The 18,301-nt window shown below is 47.3% G+C and overlaps 1 protein-coding gene across 1 annotated transcript in view; it reads right to left on the bottom strand.

Moving 5' to 3' along the window:
• Nucleotides 1-17,832, bottom strand: part of NPHP1 (nephrocystin 1) — a 1,322,209-nt gene extending 1,304,377 nt beyond the window's left edge. Inside the window, exon 1 of the mRNA XM_069606852.1 lies at nucleotides 17,630-17,832. Coding sequence (XP_069462953.1) covers nucleotides 17,630-17,698 — 69 coding nt within the window. The 5' untranslated portion in view covers nucleotides 17,699-17,832. The remainder of the gene's footprint in view (nucleotides 1-17,629) is intronic.
• Between the last annotated feature and the right edge of the window lie 469 nt (nucleotides 17,833-18,301).

The following is an 18,301-nucleotide window of genomic DNA, read 5'->3' as shown; positions in this document are numbered from 1 at the left end:
AGAGAAAGGGAAGAGGAGAGAGGCACCCAATAACCCCAGTTCATTAATCCCATATTTTCTATCTGCAGACATCTTACTCTTCGAGTCAGACATACAGTGCACAGAGGTCCAGCCCAAAGAGCCAACCGTGTGTTACACATCACCTTTGAAGATACGGCATTCACCCAGTCAAGACCGGCGCCTCTGCGGGAATCAGGTGAGCGTTACAACTAAGCAGCAATGAGATGCCTTTAATTATGGGGCAGGGATGGGGGAGCAGACGCTCAGTCTTGGCTGGCTGGCTGCCTGCCTGTTGTAAAGTTAGGGGATTCTGTACCCATATTTAGAAGCCCTTTTTTTAAAATATTTCTTAGCGTGTCAACTATTATGAGCAGGGAATTGAGAATTGTTTAAGGTTTGCTAAAAAGGCCAATTGTAACTTTTACTTCAAAGTTTCTGATGTGGAAATATTTCTTTTAATAGGGAGGAGGGTGCATCTAGGAAAAGACAATCCTTTTGGGCACCTTTACATAAATGTTTATTATGTGCATTATCCAAGCTGGACTGAAGGGTAGCTATCAGTTGCACAAAGCCAGCATATAGAGCATCAACAGTCACTGTTTGTGGTTTGTTCTTTATGGTGGCATATGGTGTTACGTCTTCATCAGGGTTATCTTTTGGGCTTGGGTTTAAAGGATTAGCAGCCAATTCAGAGATAGTTTGGTCGATAGATGCAGACAGGGTTTGCTGTATTTACTGGTCAGCTTCCTTAGGGCTCTCTGTTGACACAGATCCGAATGAGGGTAGGTCATGTTTAGTGGCTTCCAAAGCTCGCTCAGTCACCAGCATTATTTCCTCTAATTTGCCAGCAATTTTAAGTAGGAACATTCCATTGTGTCTTTTCTCAATTTCTTCTCCATGGCACCCTCTCGCGAATCGTTTGCCCATCACACCTTTGCCCACCTACGTCCACAAAAGAGAGAAACTCACGGTTCAAAGGCTGTTGCCCACAGTCACGAACCTTATTCTCTTTTAGTAGGTGATAGAGTGGGTGTTCAAATGCTACTGGCCAACAGTCACCATCCACAAAAGGTTTACTTAACGTAAAAGTACTAGTGCCAAAATCATTGATTTAGTCACAGAACAGACTGAATTGTTTCTGTTTAGGGAAAAAGTGCCAAGTGCTGATACAAACATAAGCAGACCAGAGTAAAACGCAAATAGAAAGTGAACTGCCTACAAATGTTCAAAAAATGCACCTACCTTTCTAGTGAATCGCTGTCACTATTAAGTCCTTATACAATCATACATCAAGTGCTAAGTGCAATTACATATAATTTGTTCAAATGAGGGGCACAGAAATACAACCAGACTCTAAAAACAATGTATAATTAGGTATTGGCAATGGCAAGAGTTTTTGCGTTTACTGTTCTTTGCATTTTGCAAATATAGGCTCCAGGGTGCAAGGAGGAGAGTGCAAAGTTTTAAAGGAGGATGTGATAAGGGGTGCAGGTGTGCAAGTGAATGAGAAGGGGATTAGAGCAAGGGAGGAAGCCATTGACAGAAGGTGCCATCAATGATGAGCAAAAGGAAATATGAGCAAGAGGGTAAGAAATAAAGCAAGAGTGCGAGAGGACGGATGAGAGGGGTTAGGGAGAGGGGGCAAGGTGGCTGGGGGAAATAGAGGGTAAAGGTTGGGTGGGGCTAAAGAGCTAAAAGGGGGTAGGGTGGGTGGGTGTAAAGAGGGGGTAGAATGGGTGGAGGTTGAGCAGGGTAGAACAGGAGGTATCAGGTAATATCATCCCCACCAAAAATATCGCCATACATATGGTCGTCGGGAACGGCCATAGGCGATATTTTTGGTGGGGATAATTTATTGGGTAAATGGATGGGGAAGTTGCGGGGGTGTCCCCCGCAGGTTCCATGGGGTAATATTGCCGCAAAAATATGGCAAAATGTTTGTATGGCGATATTTTTGCACCGATATTATCACATGGAACTGAACAGGAGGGAATAGTGAGGGGTAGGGTGGGTGGGGGTACAGAGAGGATGGTATGGTGGTTAGAGAGAGTGGGGGGTGTAGAGAGGGTGGGATAGAGAGAGTTGGTAGGGTGATTGGGGGTAGAGAGATTGACGTTAGGATCGGTGGGGGTGGGATGGCCCATTGTAATCGGGACACTCTCGCCAGGTGCAGTGCTGCAGAAAATGTACTCTTGCAGCACAACCCCTTCCTTATCCTGATATTCAATGCAAATATCATGTAATGGCCAGACTTCAGTTACCAAATTCCCAGACAAAGAGCTCCATATTCGCTCCAAATAGAGCATTTTACAGAAAGGCTTTAAAGGCAGTTCTGACCGCTTGAACCATTATAGTCCGATTTATGCTGATGGTGAAGTTGCTGAGAAGACTAAAGAACACAGAAAGCAGTCCTAGTTTGGGCTACAATTTTTTATTCAAATAAAGAACAGAACTAGACAGTATTACATGCATGTGGGAGACTTTATATCCACAATGAACTGAATCACTGCTGGGTGTTCACATGCTTATAGTCAAGGCACAGGAGTAGCGCTCCAGGGCTACTTTACATGCGTTGGTTTTGTAGGTTTTTTTTAATTTCAGAGGTATAATCTTCAAGCAGGAGGGAGAGAAGATGGAGAAGGGGCGGAAACGAGGTGATACATAGAACAGCTGGACATAAATATTGAGTAACATGCTAGAGCGGAGTGGGCACTGGAGAGGATAACCAAAGCCAGGTTGAGTACCCCAAGTTGCCTGATGGTAATGCCCTGCACTCGCATGTTTCACGCAACTTTGTGTCTCCTCAATGACAGCTGTTATGTTTTAATTGTATCCATCGTTCACTGCAACGATTTTGTGATGCTGGACTGGTATGCTCATGCTTAAATACATTGCAACAGATGTTACCCATCACCGGAAATAATGCGTATTTGCAGCAAATAAAGCAGCAAACATTTGTGCTATGACAAACCACGCTTAAGAGCATTTTCTGAGCACTTGCATCTCCCAACGGGTTCATTACAAGCCATGGGCATCACGCTAACACCCATTTCCCTGTGCTCTTCTGGTCGGGATCTTTGTTATGTTTGTTATGTACCAATCACCACTGCCACTGATTCACTTACACTGGAAGCCAATAGATGCCCTTCCAAAGGGTTGCATGGAGCGTGAAATCTGCATTTCCACGGATGACAGATGTCCCTGTAAGTGATGATACGTTTTAAAAGCGAAACGAACTCCCTTTGTGTATCTTGTACATACAGTTCAATAGTTTGGGGATTTTGAACAGAAAATATTTCAACCCTTGACATTCCTGCATTTCACCCATCCAGTGACACCCACTCTCAGGCCGATCAGAATTTAAAGTTAATATTTTTTCGGTAATTTGCGACTAACAATTATGTCCACAAAAACTGGACTCTTTTGGGAAATCTGTTTTCCCTTGCAAGGCGATGGGCAGATGGTAAATAGCACTGTGCCCAGAACCTGACAGAAGGAGTGCCCCACACTCACCAAAGCGAGATCAGTAATGATGAAGAGTAGGGAAGAGGAAGTGCGGAGACCTCCCTCAGGCAGGTCCACACTCTGAATTAGGTCTGTGTGCTCCGAAGTGCAGTGAGCCTCGGCTCGTTGTCCCCGTCTACACCGCCTAGTCTCTATCTCAAAAAGAGATCACTCTGAGGCTAAAGTCACTCAGACACGTGACATGTTACAGTACTCCTGATTGGTTAAAAAAACATACAACAAGCCACTATTGGATTACATCCCTGCAGTACAACAGGAATGAACACTTTGTACGTTGGGAATTGTATGCCACAGCATTTCCAGTTGTCATGCCAACCACAAAGATTGCTTCTGGCACCCGGTGGCTTATGCCACCAAAAAAGCGCCAAAACCAAAAAAATAAAAAGGGACATGGTTAAAAGAAGACAGGAATAGAAAGCACAAGACAAAAGAGTAAAAATAAATTAACAATTCTTTGATGCCATTAAGTTCTTTAAATTTCGAAAAGGACATTCTCAGTGCTATATCCAGTGTGGTGCCACGCTGGGACCACAAATACTGCCTGCAGAAAAAAACAACCCGGGATAAATAGCCAAAGTTGACATCTGTGGGTAAAATCTCTAATACGTAGATCAGTGTGCCACGAGCAGTCGGGCAGTCACAGCTGTAAACTATGACGTCTGGTCCCAGTCAGGCGTCACTCTTTCCTCGACCACTCTAAAGAGTTTTTATTTTTTTTGTTATTTTCTTTTTATCCGGCTCTGGGCTCAAGCAGAGGCAACAGCAGGTAAAGCCTGCCCCGCCATCCGCTCCACTTCATGGTGCGGCTTTGAGAGAAAAAAGGAAAAGGGGGGGGGGGGTCACGCTGGCGATAAACACAAGCTCCCACCCGCTAAATAAAAGGCAGGTCAGGCAGGGACTACGGTCTACAGGGGACTGCTGGGGTTTTAATCCGTCACATCCCGCCGTTGCGCGGTGGTGTGACACATACATAACATTTCTCTCCTTTTCACAAAACAAAGTAAACATTACACAATCCTCGCCTTATGCATAGGGTGACCAAATAAAAACATTTTTTTTAAAAAAGATACAGGCCATTGACATAGAAGTAGGACTACAGTAAACACTAACAGGACTCTGATAAAACTGTAGCCCTACTTCTATGTCGCTGGTCTGTTGCAGGGGGTGGGGAGGGGTTTCACAGGCACACTCCTCTCATTGGAAGAGAGCAGCCAGGGAGGGGGAAGGGGTAGGAAATGGGGGTGTGAAAAGACCTTAACACGCAGGAAGACGCCAGGCCCCCGATTTCAGTATTTCTGTATCGGTTCCCAGCAAAAAACTTGACTGCAGCTACCAGCCCATCCGATCCCAGGACAGAGTTTATTAAATTAATCGGGACCCCGGGATGGACGGCGATTTCCCCCAGACTGTCCCCGGAAAACCAGGACGTCTGGTCACCCTACTTATGCATTATGTGATCAACTGAGTCCATATCAACATACATAGGACTTCAGCTTAACTGGGAGCCACCCTCAGGTCGTATCGGCCGTGTTGCGGGGGTGGTCCAGCGGCTGGGCTCCCCTCTGCTTCCCTGTCCTCGGCAGGGCGGGTTGGCACACTTGCCGCCCCTCTGTAGTCTTCAGGGTCAGGTCCATGCTCAGTCTCTTCCATCACGCTTTGTCTCCCGTTGGTGGACTCTTCATCATCCTCATCCCGTTGCTGGTCCTGGCTTTCCCTCCACATGGTGCCAGGGACAGGTTTGAACCAGGATGCGTTCCTTGCAATAGTCTTGTGTCCTCGGCTGGCCACTATGAGTGTCTCCTTTCTCCGGGTCACCGTCCATGGGGTGGGATCATACTGGCTGGCTAGCTTCAACTTTGAAGCATTTCACAGGACTAACACTTGATCTCCTACCTTGTGTCGAGCCTCTTTCGCCCAGCATTTGGTGTTCATGTGCTCGTTCACTGCCCCTCTACTGGAGTGGGTTCGCAGTTGGTTCAGGTGGTTTACCCATTTGATCAGGTGGTGAGATATCTAGGAATTCTGGAGGGTTACGTACATCTGGTCGGCTAAGGGCGTGTCAGTTGAGGTGTCAGCGGGTAGTCCCTCAGGAATCGATAGAGCTCGACTTTCCATGGGCTATTTTGAATCTTCGTTATGTGCAGCACTTTATCGATAGTCCTCATGAAACGTTCAGCGTCGCCGTTGGCTTGCGGCCATCTCGGGGTGATGTGGTGAATATGCAGGTCATCCAGGTATTTCGCCAGCTCTCTCCCTTGAAAGGGGGGCCCATTGTCGCTCCTCATGTATTTCAGCAGTCCAGGTGTGGCGAATATCTTTTCCAATGCCGGATTCACTGGCTCCGCTGCAGTGGATTGTATGATCTCCACTTCAGGAAAGCTTGAGTAGTCATTGACGGCAACAAGTAGGTATATTCCCTCCGGCACCGTGCAAAAGTCAACACTTATTGCCATCCAGCATGTTGTACCCCTCAGGTGGATCGGATTGGTTCAGTCCTCGCAGTTGCGCTGGTCACTTGGCATGGGTGGCATGACGATACCATGTCCCCGACCTTTGTGTCTATTTGAGGAAACCACATCCTCTGTTGTATGCAGGCTTTGGTCCCGACAATTCCTTGGTGCCCTTCGTGTGCTAGGGTGATGATTCTATCCTGTAGGCTGACGGGATGAGGATTTGTGTGCCTCTCAGTATCAGTCCATCATTGGCGGACTATGACTAACCCATCAGGAAATCTTTGGCTGCAGCTGTGCGGTTGTGGCAGAGAAACGATTTCCACTGACTCACTTGCTATTATCGCGTTCTTTACCAGGTCGCAGCACGGTCGGCGTGGGTCGCTTCTACGATGTCCGCAATGCTGACTGCTCTGGGTTTCACAGTGTCCATAATTTGGCTGATGTGCTCTTCCGTCTCTGTGTACTCTGGGACTTCTGCCGCTGTTGCTGCTTTTGGGTGTTTGCACAAAAGGTCTGCTTGGTTGTCTGCTCCCACTTGGTAGAGAAGATCAAATTCATACTACTGGAGGTGCAGTAGCCATTTTTAAATCCTTGCTGGGGGGTGGGGCTGAACCTGTGAAAATCGGTAACAGATTTGTGTAGTCCTTGAACTTCCGACCATAGAGGTAGAGGTGGAAATGCTTGCAGTCCCATAGAACTGCGATCGCCCCTTTCGCAATGTACGAGTATCGTTGCTCCGTAGGTGTTAGGGCCCGTGATGCGTATGCAACAGGCTTGGTCTCCCCAGTTGGGGGTGTCTGTAGTAGGATTGCTCATGGGGCTTGCATCTACGTACAGTTCTGTCTCCAGCGTGGTGTCGTAATAGGCCATGGTTGTGTCTGTGTCTGCGGACAGTGAGTCTTTGATTTGTTGAAAAGCTTCTTGGCAGTGATGGCTCCAGTCCCACTTGGTGTTGGACTTGGTAAGCTCCCACAGGGGCTCTGAGATTGTGGCCAAGGTGGGTATGAATCGGCCACAGTACATGGTCATCTATAGAAAACTACGCACTTCTGTGGGCGTTGTTGCTCCTTTGATGTCCGTGGCCTTGAGGGGGTCCGCCAACACCCCTTTGCTATTGAAGAAAGTCTGTTCTTCTTTAAGGAACTCGCATTTTTCCTTGTGGACCGTCAGCCCGGCCTTCTCTAGCTTGTCGAGGACGGCTTCCAGTTCTTCTCTGCTACTTGTGTGCACCTGGATCTCATTGCTGACATGGAGGACTCCTCAGAGGCCTTGCAGGACTGATTGGATTGTTTGCTGGAATACCTCTGTCACAGATGATATTCAGCAGGTGCGTGGAGAAGATCGGAATGTACCGCAAGTCTTTGTGTAGCTTTAACTGGTGGTATACATCGTCTAGGTCTAGTCTGGAGAAAAATCGCAACCCGGTTAGATCGGTTATGATCACGTCCAGGGTTGGGGTGATGTGCCTTTCGTGGATGATGGCTGTGTTCGGCAGGCGCATGTCGATGCATATGCGTACCTTCACTAGTTGTTTTGGCTTTTTCGTGACGACCATTGGGGAGACCCACAGTGTTGGTACAGTGTTGGTGCCGACACGGTCGCTATTATATCCGCCTTCTTGAGTTCACGTTATTCCTTCTTGATCAGGTCTTGCATGTGGAACAGCATCCTCCTGTGCCGCACTGCTTTGGGCTGCACTGTCGGGTCGACGTGTAGCTTGATTAGCTTCTCTTTTAGGCATCCTATGCCCTCGAGTAGGTCTGGGTGCCTCGCCAGTAGTTTGTGGATGTCGTCAGAGTCTGTGACATCACAGATTAACGTTACTAACCCCAACTCTTCTGCGGATTTCCAACTGAGCAAGCAGTCAATTCCAGCATTGACGATGTAGATCTTCAACTGGATTTCCTTGTCCCCTCGGCTGAGCTTCGTCTGGAAACATCCTGTTACCAACAACAGTGTCTTGCAGCCATAGGCATACAGGAGTGTGTTTTTTCAGCTCTGGCTGGCGTTGCAACAGTTTGAACATCAGTGCCGGCATGATGTTTACAGAGGCCTCTGTGTCGACTGTCATTACAGCTTGCTGTCCTCTCATGTGTACGAGGCATCTGGGTCTCTTCTTTTTCTTCAATGTCATTACCTCTCTCTCGAGGGCGGAAATGAGGTGGACCTTCCCATGTCTTTTTGTGTGCCTCATACCGATCGCAGCTGCAACTCTGTCTTGTTTGTCTCCTGATTCATCCAGAGAGGAGGAGTTTTCTGCCTCGACGACGCACGTTTTTGCTGGTTTCTTCTTTCTGGGGTGTGGTAGAGGGGCTTGGGCCTGGTTCTGTGTCGGCGGGCCCAATGATCGGCATACCCTTGCGTAGTGGTCCTGGTGGCCGCATGCGCCGCACGTGGCTCCTTGGGCTGGGCAGTTCTGCTTTCCATGCCGTTGTCCTCCGCACCAGCTACATTCATTCGGTTCTGGCGTTCTTGGTTGCCATCCCAGGGCAGTTTGCCCCTCCCTGTTCTGCTCCCTGGGTAGTGGGAGATCAGTGATCTGCATAACAGTGACCATGGGGATGAGTTGCAGCTTCTGGAGGGTGGTGGTCATGTTTTCTGCCCTGGCATGAGACAGTTCGCTCTGCCGGCCGTATTCGAGAATCCTTGCTAGGGAGATGCCCTTCTTGCTCAGGACAATTCGCTGCAACGACTGCATGCCATTGATTATCTGGCATTGGATCTCTTCATCAACGAAGTCGCATGACAGGGCTAGACGTCCGAGTATGGTGTGATATGAGTAGGGAGTTTCCACCTCAGTTTGGACTGTGGTGTAGAAGTTGAATGCCTCGTAGTTTGGGTTCAACTGTGGCATGAAGTGTGCTGCGAGGGTGTCTTTTACCAACCTAGAGACATCAGTTCCATATTGCGTGGCGAGAGGGTTGAAAATGTGTAACACGTCATCCCCACACTCAGTAGCAGATGTGAACTCATCCTTCTGCGTGTGGAAATGTCTTTGCAGTCCATCGCCATTCGTATTTTTGAAGCCATATAGTCCACCATGGCTCTATAGACGATGGGTCAGTGTATAGGTCAAAGGGGTCTAGTGTTGTATTCAGCCCGCTTTGGCATTGTGTAGACAAAGGCATGGTGAGTAGCGCTGCCATTCTGGATGGGGTGCGTGCCCTAAGTGTGTATGTACCTCCTGCCATGGCCTTCCTGGTTTCCTGCCAGGCACCTGCAGGACAGGCTGAGGTGGTTGAGCTCACCTCTGGACACTGCCGCCGTTTGTGTTGGGTGGAGGACTCCCTCACTGTGTCCCTTGCTGCTGGAGTTTGATCTTGGGGCTCGTCCCGGTTGCCGTGTGTGGGTGCTGTGCTGTGATCAGGCAGCCGGCATTTTTCTTTCAGTTGCCCGTGTGGGCTGTTTCGCCTGCTCGTCACCAGTGTTGGATTCAGGGTGTGTCCCTGAATCCACGTTACTAGAATGCATGGGAAGGAGCAGTGCGGGGGGGGGTGAAATCGGGCTTGCGATAAACATGTGCTACCATCCACTAAATAAAAAGGCACATCAGGCAGGCACTAGTGTTTACACAGGACTGCTGGAGTTTTCCGACGCCCGTTCGCAAATCTGTCACGTACCGCCGTTGCACAGCGATGTGACACGTACATAACACCTGCCTTCCCTCCAGCAGGTCAACAGCCTGCCCAGCCACACAGTTAGTTAGGACTACAGCACTGCTCTAGAGTCTAGTGTGGGTCATACCTTAGCATCCAGAGAAGCTTGAGGACAGCTGTAAACTGTAATATTTGGGAATGACATTGCAAATGGCTTGATATCCTTCCTTGGTTTACAAGACAGGAGCATGAAATTCACAAAGTCAACAAATATGACTGTGGATAGAAATGTTTGCAACATAATAAAAATACATATTTGTTGATTCCAAACATGCAGGGCGCTCTGAGGCTCTTCACTACATTTAAAGTTGCCGATTGTTGACTGCCAGTAAATAAAAATAGATAAAACCACTTTTATGGTTTCTAATAGTGGAAGAAGTTTCAATTGAGAGCAAAATGATTGGAGAACACTGTTTATGCAGCACCAAAAACCTAAGAGTGTGCACTCTAATGAGACAATGGGTTTTTTAGATGTGATAATGAAAGTTTTTTTCCTGTGATATTATTACTTATTTAATTGTACCTACTAAATTACTTCACTATAAGTTAATAAAACCAGATCTTGTTTAAATTGCAATCGTTTAATAATATTGGGGCTGCGTTTTCAGCATGGTAGTGTGAAAAAGTCATTACCTGCAGGAGTACAAGGATGAGCAGTGGTTTCTAAACCCCTACCCCGCCCTACGATAATACTAGAAGGACAGCAATCTTAGTCCTAAAGGCAAAACAGGCACAACATGAACGGAATACCTCCTTTGACTCTTATGGCGAGGGTGGGCTATAGCCACCATGGCTGGCATGCACAAAAACATAGTTTGGTAAATATCCTAAATACATGTTCTATAAAAACAAAACTTTAAATTAACTTACAGGGGCAGACAACTTATTAAAAGAAGACCAACAGCGTACCCCTGAAGCGAGATGCACAGAACCTACGAGTAAAGGGCATTTTGGGCATTGAAGAACAAGGCTCTATGGGTAAATAGTCTTGCAGAAAATTCTAACAATTTCAGAAATGTGTCTTTAAGGCTCAAAATGTGGTTTTAAATGTCACAAGGGCACACAAAAAAGCTAGGGCTGCATAGAACAAGGACAGGAAACCAGAACCACTGATTTACATCTTTCTTTTCATTCAAGATCTCAACAGTGTTGAACCGGGTTTCTGGGTGCTTTGCAGTGCGCCTAGTAAGATTCTAGTTGGCTACTTAGCCAGAGAGGATTCTGCAATGCGGAGCAGTTCGACAAGCACAATGGCTCATGGCTCGAGGACACTTGGGACATGCAGGCAATGTTCGGTTCAGAGTAGTTTCAAGGGGCTCAAAGCTCAGACAGTGTCAAAGGCAGCTCTGTTGGGTCTTTGCTATGCTCAAAAGTATTTTGGTTTTTGGGGTGCTGTGAGACCTTCACTTGGTCCCTAGCACAAAGTCGGTACATCTTCCCCCTAGGAAGGATTTCAGAGACACTTGCAGGGCTTGCCATTTCGGCAGACAGATTCCTGGGTCCTGTGTCAAACAGCAATCAGGCTTTTCCTCCTCATTGTTGCTTTAAATATTTTCTGAAGCAGTTAGAAGAGGGTCTGCACCCCCCTTTGAGGTCCTTGTCTTCACCCAATGGATGCATACTTCGGGCACCTTTACATCAACAAGGTTCCAGTGAAATCCTCTTCAAATTTTACAACATGTTTTAAGATGATGCCTCATGAAGATTTGTACAGATACTTCCCCATAGGGAATTCAAAGAGGATTACAAAACACAATGGCTCTGCAGCTGTAGATCCCAGTTGAAACCAAGTGTATCATTTAAATGACAGCAGATTGGGTTTTGGAAATGTTAACTAAATCCAACCATACATAGCTTACATTTATATGTAACCAAAGAACTGCCACCATGCAACGAGGAGATTCTGTTAAAAGGCATTTGGAAACATGTACTTGGTAGCCCATGGTTGTTAGAATTCATGTTGATTGCAGCAGGCTCATTTAGAGAGGCACATCTTACTGTGTAGCTGCCATGTTGGCAAGACACATTGCAGCTGCTGGTGTGTCAGTAGGCAGGGCCCAGCACAGTATACATGTAATATAATGTAATTTGGCATTTGTATAGCGCCTTTTCCCATTCATATGGCCTCAAAGTGCTGTATGAGGAAAAGTCCTCAGGTGACCGAAGTCCGTGGTATGGTAGATTTGTCAGCGGAGTTAGAATGCGTGTATGCATTTTACCCAACAAGAAGGCAGGTAGGGGTGGCCAAGTCCCTGCTGGCGACTTATGTCGAGCACTATACATTTCAGACTGGAGCATTTTGAAAGTTGGGCATGTTTAGCAGAGCCCATTTTTTGAGAGAGAAAACCACCACCATTTGTGTAGCAATTCTTTTTTTTTTTAAAGCTCACATTTGCACACTCTCACAAATGGCATTCTGCCACACTGGGAGTATGCTAGTGTTCACCCTTGGGGAGCCAGGCAAGGCTCGGGGCGACTCGGGCCAAGTGGAGGAGTCAAAACGACAAAATCCAAAAAAGGACCAAGTGGGCCACTTCACCTGAACCAAAGGCTTGTAGGCTGAATACGAGTCCAGAATATCTTACTAAAGATTCCTTCTAAAAGCCATCTTATTTGAGTCAAAACTAACCAGAGAATAAAGTCATTGGCCTCGGAGATGCAACTGCTCAATCTCATCTAACCCCACAGCATATTAGAGGCTTGTTGCTGTGGATAGTCCACCCCCATCGAGGAGACATGGAGAACACGGGTCCTGCAAGCATCCATCCGATTGTTGCCAGCTGTACATTTAAATGCAGCAGGATTAATATACTACATCGCTCTATTTCATCTTCCCAAGCAGATGGTTCTCCTCATATTTGCTACTCTTTTCACAGTGTGAATGTTAAATAATTAAAATGAATACGTGTATTTGTAACGGAATCCACCCCTCCCCACCTCGAACCATGCAGTTTTCTATCGAATCTGTGCTTTCCATCAATGTTAAACAGCCACAAAATAGACCCACGCCCCTTTGAAGTTTGTAATGTATGTACATTAGTTCTGCCGCTCCGACCAGCACAAACAAAGAAGAAAACATTGTGTGTTGTAACTTAGCATTTGTTTCAGATCATACTAAATAAGTTTCATACGTGTGTCAAACAACGGGTACAAGTAGGAGACCATTGTTATTTCTGGACCTCCGAGAGACAGGGTCCAGACACGCATTTGCTGAGGGCACCCAGCCGACATACCCAGTTGCAGGTATCACCCTGTTGGACCGTGAGCACAAGGTCAGATCATGGCCTGGGGACACCCGTGCCATTGCGCACACAACCAGAGTTGCCCAGCAGGGTCTCTGGGACACGAACACTGAGTTACCCAGCAGGGGCTCTGCTAAGACAGTGGGGGACATCAGGGACAGCTTTGCCTAGCAGGGGTCCTGTCCTGGTAGAGCGCCCTGCAGGATAGGCCCTCTGCCTGCTATGCAGTGCCAGCATCGCCCTGCAGGAAGAATGACACAGCAGGCAGGAGTCCGTTGGTATCGACTGACGAGCTGGAAACCTCTTGTCACTTTTATTGCATGAGTCACATGGTCACAGCATGTGACATTAGCACGAGCCATGGGAGGGACTCATTATCCTAAAAGGGTTGGCACACTACACTCCTCCTTTTCCATAACAAAACAAAACCACCAAAAACGGACATCACAATAAACCAAAAGCCACAAACACTAATGCTGGCTCCATTTGGGAATCATTGGTTGGAACAAAGAATCAGACACTTACTCAGGCAGTTACAAACATGAAACATACACTGAGCATTCTGTACATGTTGAGGGTGATATTAAGGGTTGGTGGACTGCTGGTGTGTTATGCTTGAACTAAAATGGCGCTAGTGCGCGATGCATTCTGAGAGCGCTCGGAGCCATGATGGATATTTACTTCATGCCGCAGTGAAAAGCTGCACACATTTTGCTGAGTATTAGATTCACAGTGCTGAGAAAAACATGCTTTCCAAACCTGGTATGCAGTCAAGGACATTTCTGCTGGGAAAGCTAACTTTGTTAGGGTTTGCTACTATTCTCCGTGGAGCGTGTTTTTAGAGAAGGGAGGCACTACGCTTCTTGGGGGGGGGGGAGCTCTCGATTGACCCAGATGGCAACCGACAGCTGTTCCTCAACTGCGCAAGTGCAATTTCCAGAAGGTTCGAGAATTGACTCCCCTTTGTGGAGTGTGTATATATGCAGAAGCCCGGAGGTGGTCAGGTGAGACTTCAGCCGGAGAAGGACGCTTACGTCCGGCCCTCCTGTGAGCTGTGGTGCTCTCGGCCTGGCTGTTCCCGGGGTCTTCCAGCCGCTTCTGGGCGAGATGAGGAATCCCGTTACGCTCACGGTGATGTATTTCCTTTTGAATTCTTTACTTCTTCTGTGATTTATGTCCATATTATTTTTGTGAGTTATTTCTATGTACCTCTAAACTTTGAATAAATAGCCGTATAAGAGCTGATTATCTTCTAAGAATGCGTGACTGTGAGTTATTGTGTCTGTCTACATTCAAAGTATTTGCTCTTTAATTGCATTGGTGATTTATGTTTGTTCCATGCACTTTGGGGAGAGCAATACATAGTGGCACGTTGGTAGTTCTACCACATATTAAGAGATCCTTTATTAATCTGGAGTGAGTGCAACATCAGACACTGAATGACACCATTGTCAACTACTGCCACCATATAGAGCAGGCCGACAAAATGCAGGAGCACAGCTTCACATAAACATTTTAACTGGGCCCGCTTTGAGCATATACATGACAAGCAGGCGCACAGCACCAAACTGCACATTACGGAGTCCACTTTAAGCCTTATCAGAGCTGCAGGAGACCAGTTCATAGTAGCACAAGCATCAGTTCCGGACAGTCCACCTCACAGTTCAAGGGCCAGCCAAACCGCATCTGGGGATTCCAGGGGCCACATCGGCCTAGTCCATGGACTTGGACGTCCCCCCCAGGCAGAAGTGTTTCAACCTGCTACAGCAGAGGGTGCACAAGCAATCGCATGGAGCTGCAACCCTCAATTGTTCCCGTATTGGGCATATGCTGGGTCTCCTTTCATGGAGATACTAGTTGAGTTCCTCCTTTCCTTTTCACAGCTCTCGTAGCAGAGCACATGCGCTCTCCTCATTTCCCCTCTGGCTGGAAATATATTTATTCAATGCAGCAGTCTGCCGCCTTCTCCCCAGGCGAGATATTTCCTTCTCCCACCCTTTTCATTTCAATTTTTTCCCTTGCCAGACACTGCCATCTGGCCCAGGGATGGTGCCAGCACGGCAGACGCAGGCTGGCGTGGAGCCCGCTACTGGGTAATGAGCATGGGCAGCCACGCACTTTCTTTAATGTGCATAATATTACTCCTACCTGGAGCCTGCAGCCAGCACCCTTTCATCTCCAAATGTCACAGCTCCACACCGGAGCAGGAAAAAGTCACCGCCGCTGGGCCCAGGCTCTTTAGTAGGCATAGAGGCTTTTATGTTTTTGAGCTCCAACCTGGAGCGCTGAACAATTCGCCACCAGAGGGGCCCGGGATCTATATTGAGCAGAAGAGCCTGTTTTTTTCCATAGTGCTGACGTACAGCGCTTCACATGTCAATTACTGCTGCCGGAGTCTCCCATAAGTGCTGGCACCCTCCCCAACCATTAACTTCTGCTCCGTCATGGAGCACATTGTTCTACCACAGAGATGGGCTCCGGGACACTCCGGGCCTGTCGGCATAGCAGACGCAGGCTGTCAGCCAGACCACCAACATCAGTAATAGAGTTCCGATGACAGGAGCATTCAACGCCCAGTGACCCGGGTTTGCTTTGGGGTCCTGGCACCCTCTGACGGGCGTCTGATGAAAAACCTGCATCGGTGGCAGATGCCAAGCTCTCTCCCGAAGGCTGCCGTTAGAGGGGCAGCAGCTGTTCCTTCACCCTCGCCACACAAGTCCTGGGAGTACAAGGGAAAACAGCAGTACTGCTGTGTCGATGCAGGGCCGCCAGAAAGCAGACCTGCTTCCCACAGCAGGGGGCACTGGGTCCTAGGCGACCATCATCCAGCACAGGGAACGGGGCCCTGAAATACCCTTGTCCCCAATGTTATGTCTGGACATCGGAGGCACCAGGTCCAGAAACGCAGTTTCTGAGGGCACCCAGCCGACATACCCAGTTGCAGGGATCACCCTGCCAAGCCGACATACCGAGTTGCAGGGATCACCCTGTTAGAATATGAGCACACGGTCGGATCATGGCCTGGGGGCAGCCAGGCCATCGCACACACAACCAGAGTTGCCCAGCAGTTACTCTGGGACATGAACGATGAGTTACCACACAGGGGCTCTGCTAAGACAGTGGGGGATATCAGGGACAGTTTTGCGCAGCAGGGGCACTGTCCTGGTAGAGGGCCCTGCAGGGTAGGCCCTCTGCCTGCTATGCAGCAACAGCAACACGCTGCAGGAAGAACGGCACAGAAGGCAAGAATCTGTTGGTATCAACTGACGAGCGGCTTCCGCTTCTTCTTCTTATTCTTGCTGATAGATCTGTATCCATCAGCGGTGATTTTTGGATACCGAGGCTTGAGCCTCATTACTCCATCTTCTCGGGTTGAGTTTGTAGTCGTGGGTTTGTATTCTTCTTGGTCTGTGTGGTCTTGTCACAGTAGGGCTGGTTTCACAGGGTCTTCACAGTGATGGGCCGCGGGTAGCGGTCGAAGGGTTTTGCAGTGGTGGCAGTGAGTCTTCTGATCAGAGGGTTCGGGTTCTGATCCAGTCCTTGGTAGAGATTCTTACTCAGCTTTGCTAGATGTTCGTCCAACATCTCGATGTGCAGGTCTCTGTGAAGGTCTGCTATCCTTGTGAAGATTGGAGCTCCAGACGATATACTCAGGGCCTTGTTCTGAAACGGCTCGTACCTTTTATTATGTGAGTCACATGGTGACAGCATGTGACATTAGCATGAGCCCTGGGAGGGACTCATTATCCTAAAAGGGGTGGCACGCCACAACCATGTAAACGTTTTGTGTCCATCTGGAAATAACAGAAAGGATATTTTTTAGACTTCCATTAATTCGTTTTCTCTATTGTGGATGGGAGAATAAGTACCAGAAAGTAAACCTGCAATCATACTTTTTTCTTAATATAAGGATTTAAGCGTTCCCCCAAATTGATACATTTCAACATAGTTTTATCAGCTAGGTCTGCGAAAATATATAATCAAAAATGTGTAATGTGAAAATGTTATTCAGATCCCAGATTCACCTCAATTACATTTGTGATCCTTGGCAAATAAAATGTTCATTGTGCTATAATTCAGTTTCCATGTATGGGTTGTGACAGCATAAGACAGCAGGGATGGGTTTGTTGTGAGGCGTGGGGAAGCAGAACAAGAAGCTTGGACTCTATGTTGCTGGTGAATGGTGGGTGCAGCTGCAGGGCATCGGGTATGAGCTGTGTTGTCGGGTTCAAGGGGCAAGACAACTGGTTTGGATTTTGTGTTGTAGGGAGGCATGGCCTCGACTGGGTGCCATGCGTCTTTTACTGACTCGTATTTGGCTCCTTGAGCTAGAGCATACCCATGGCTGGGCTCCATATATAAAAATTCACTGGCTCCCCCACCTGTAGGTGAAACTGCTGTGAGTCTGCATGTCACTCATATATTTTAGGGGCTGTGAGGTCCATATGGCCCATATAAACGTGGGATTTTAGTGGGTGAATTTGTATAGATGCAGGAACTTTGTGTTCAATATATCCACTATTTATACAATGAGTGGTGTAACATCGTCTGTAAACGCAGGATTTAGGTGTGATGCTGGTGCACGTTCTCTGACAAAGCATTGAGGATTTGTGTATGTCTGTGCACTATAGATGCAAGCAGTTTGACGATGGGCATTTCCTTAAGAAGGCAGTTTTTTTGTTGCTACGTGCGCACACATGTTATGGGTGGCTACAAAAGGCGCTTGACAGATGGCTGTTGGCTGCTTTCTTACCTTCTTCTTCAACTCGTCGTTCCCACGCTGGATAGTCTGTAGGGGCCCGCGGGGCTTTTTCAAAGACATTTTCCGGAAAAAAGTTCAAGTCAAAATAAATACATGACAACCGAAAACTCTAGGCATGGAACTGTGCATTTCAAAGCACCAACCACTACACTCCCAGCCGCCGTCGCTAGGATATGGAGACGCTAAGACTAAAGTGCCGTGATGTCATCATTTCGCGCTTTGCTTCAGCTATACTTGCTTAGGTTGAATTTCCACCGGAGGGCTCTAATTCAAACTAGAACATTACCTTCGCTATCTTAATGTGCCAACACCAGGCGCCATGATGGTGCACCAAGCAGATGAAGAAACACCCCTTTCCTATGCAGAACGTGTAACAAAAATCATTCTCAATTATTAAAGTTGTTGAAGTACGAATCGACATAAATGGATAGACGAAATCGCTTACGAATTTTCTGCTCTATTTATTATGTCCCTCTGCTTGGCAGAAGATTTTAAACACATATACGAGCGCACGCACGCACGCACATCCATCTAATTTATAATAATAAAGAAAAAAAAGAAACACATTATAATAGTTTATTTAGGATTAAATACGTGTAAGCAATATGATAAAAAAAGAAAAAGTATATTTACTAAACACATACAAAACCAGATAATATATAG

This window comes from Ambystoma mexicanum, chromosome 4p (assembly GCF_040938575.1).
Source record: "Ambystoma mexicanum isolate Mex_15411 chromosome 4p, UKY_AmexF1_1, whole genome shotgun sequence".
NCBI lineage: Eukaryota > Metazoa > Chordata > Amphibia > Caudata > Ambystomatidae > Ambystoma > Ambystoma mexicanum.
The sequence above is the reverse complement of the archived record's forward strand: the minus strand, read 5'-3'. Positions and strand labels throughout refer to the sequence as shown.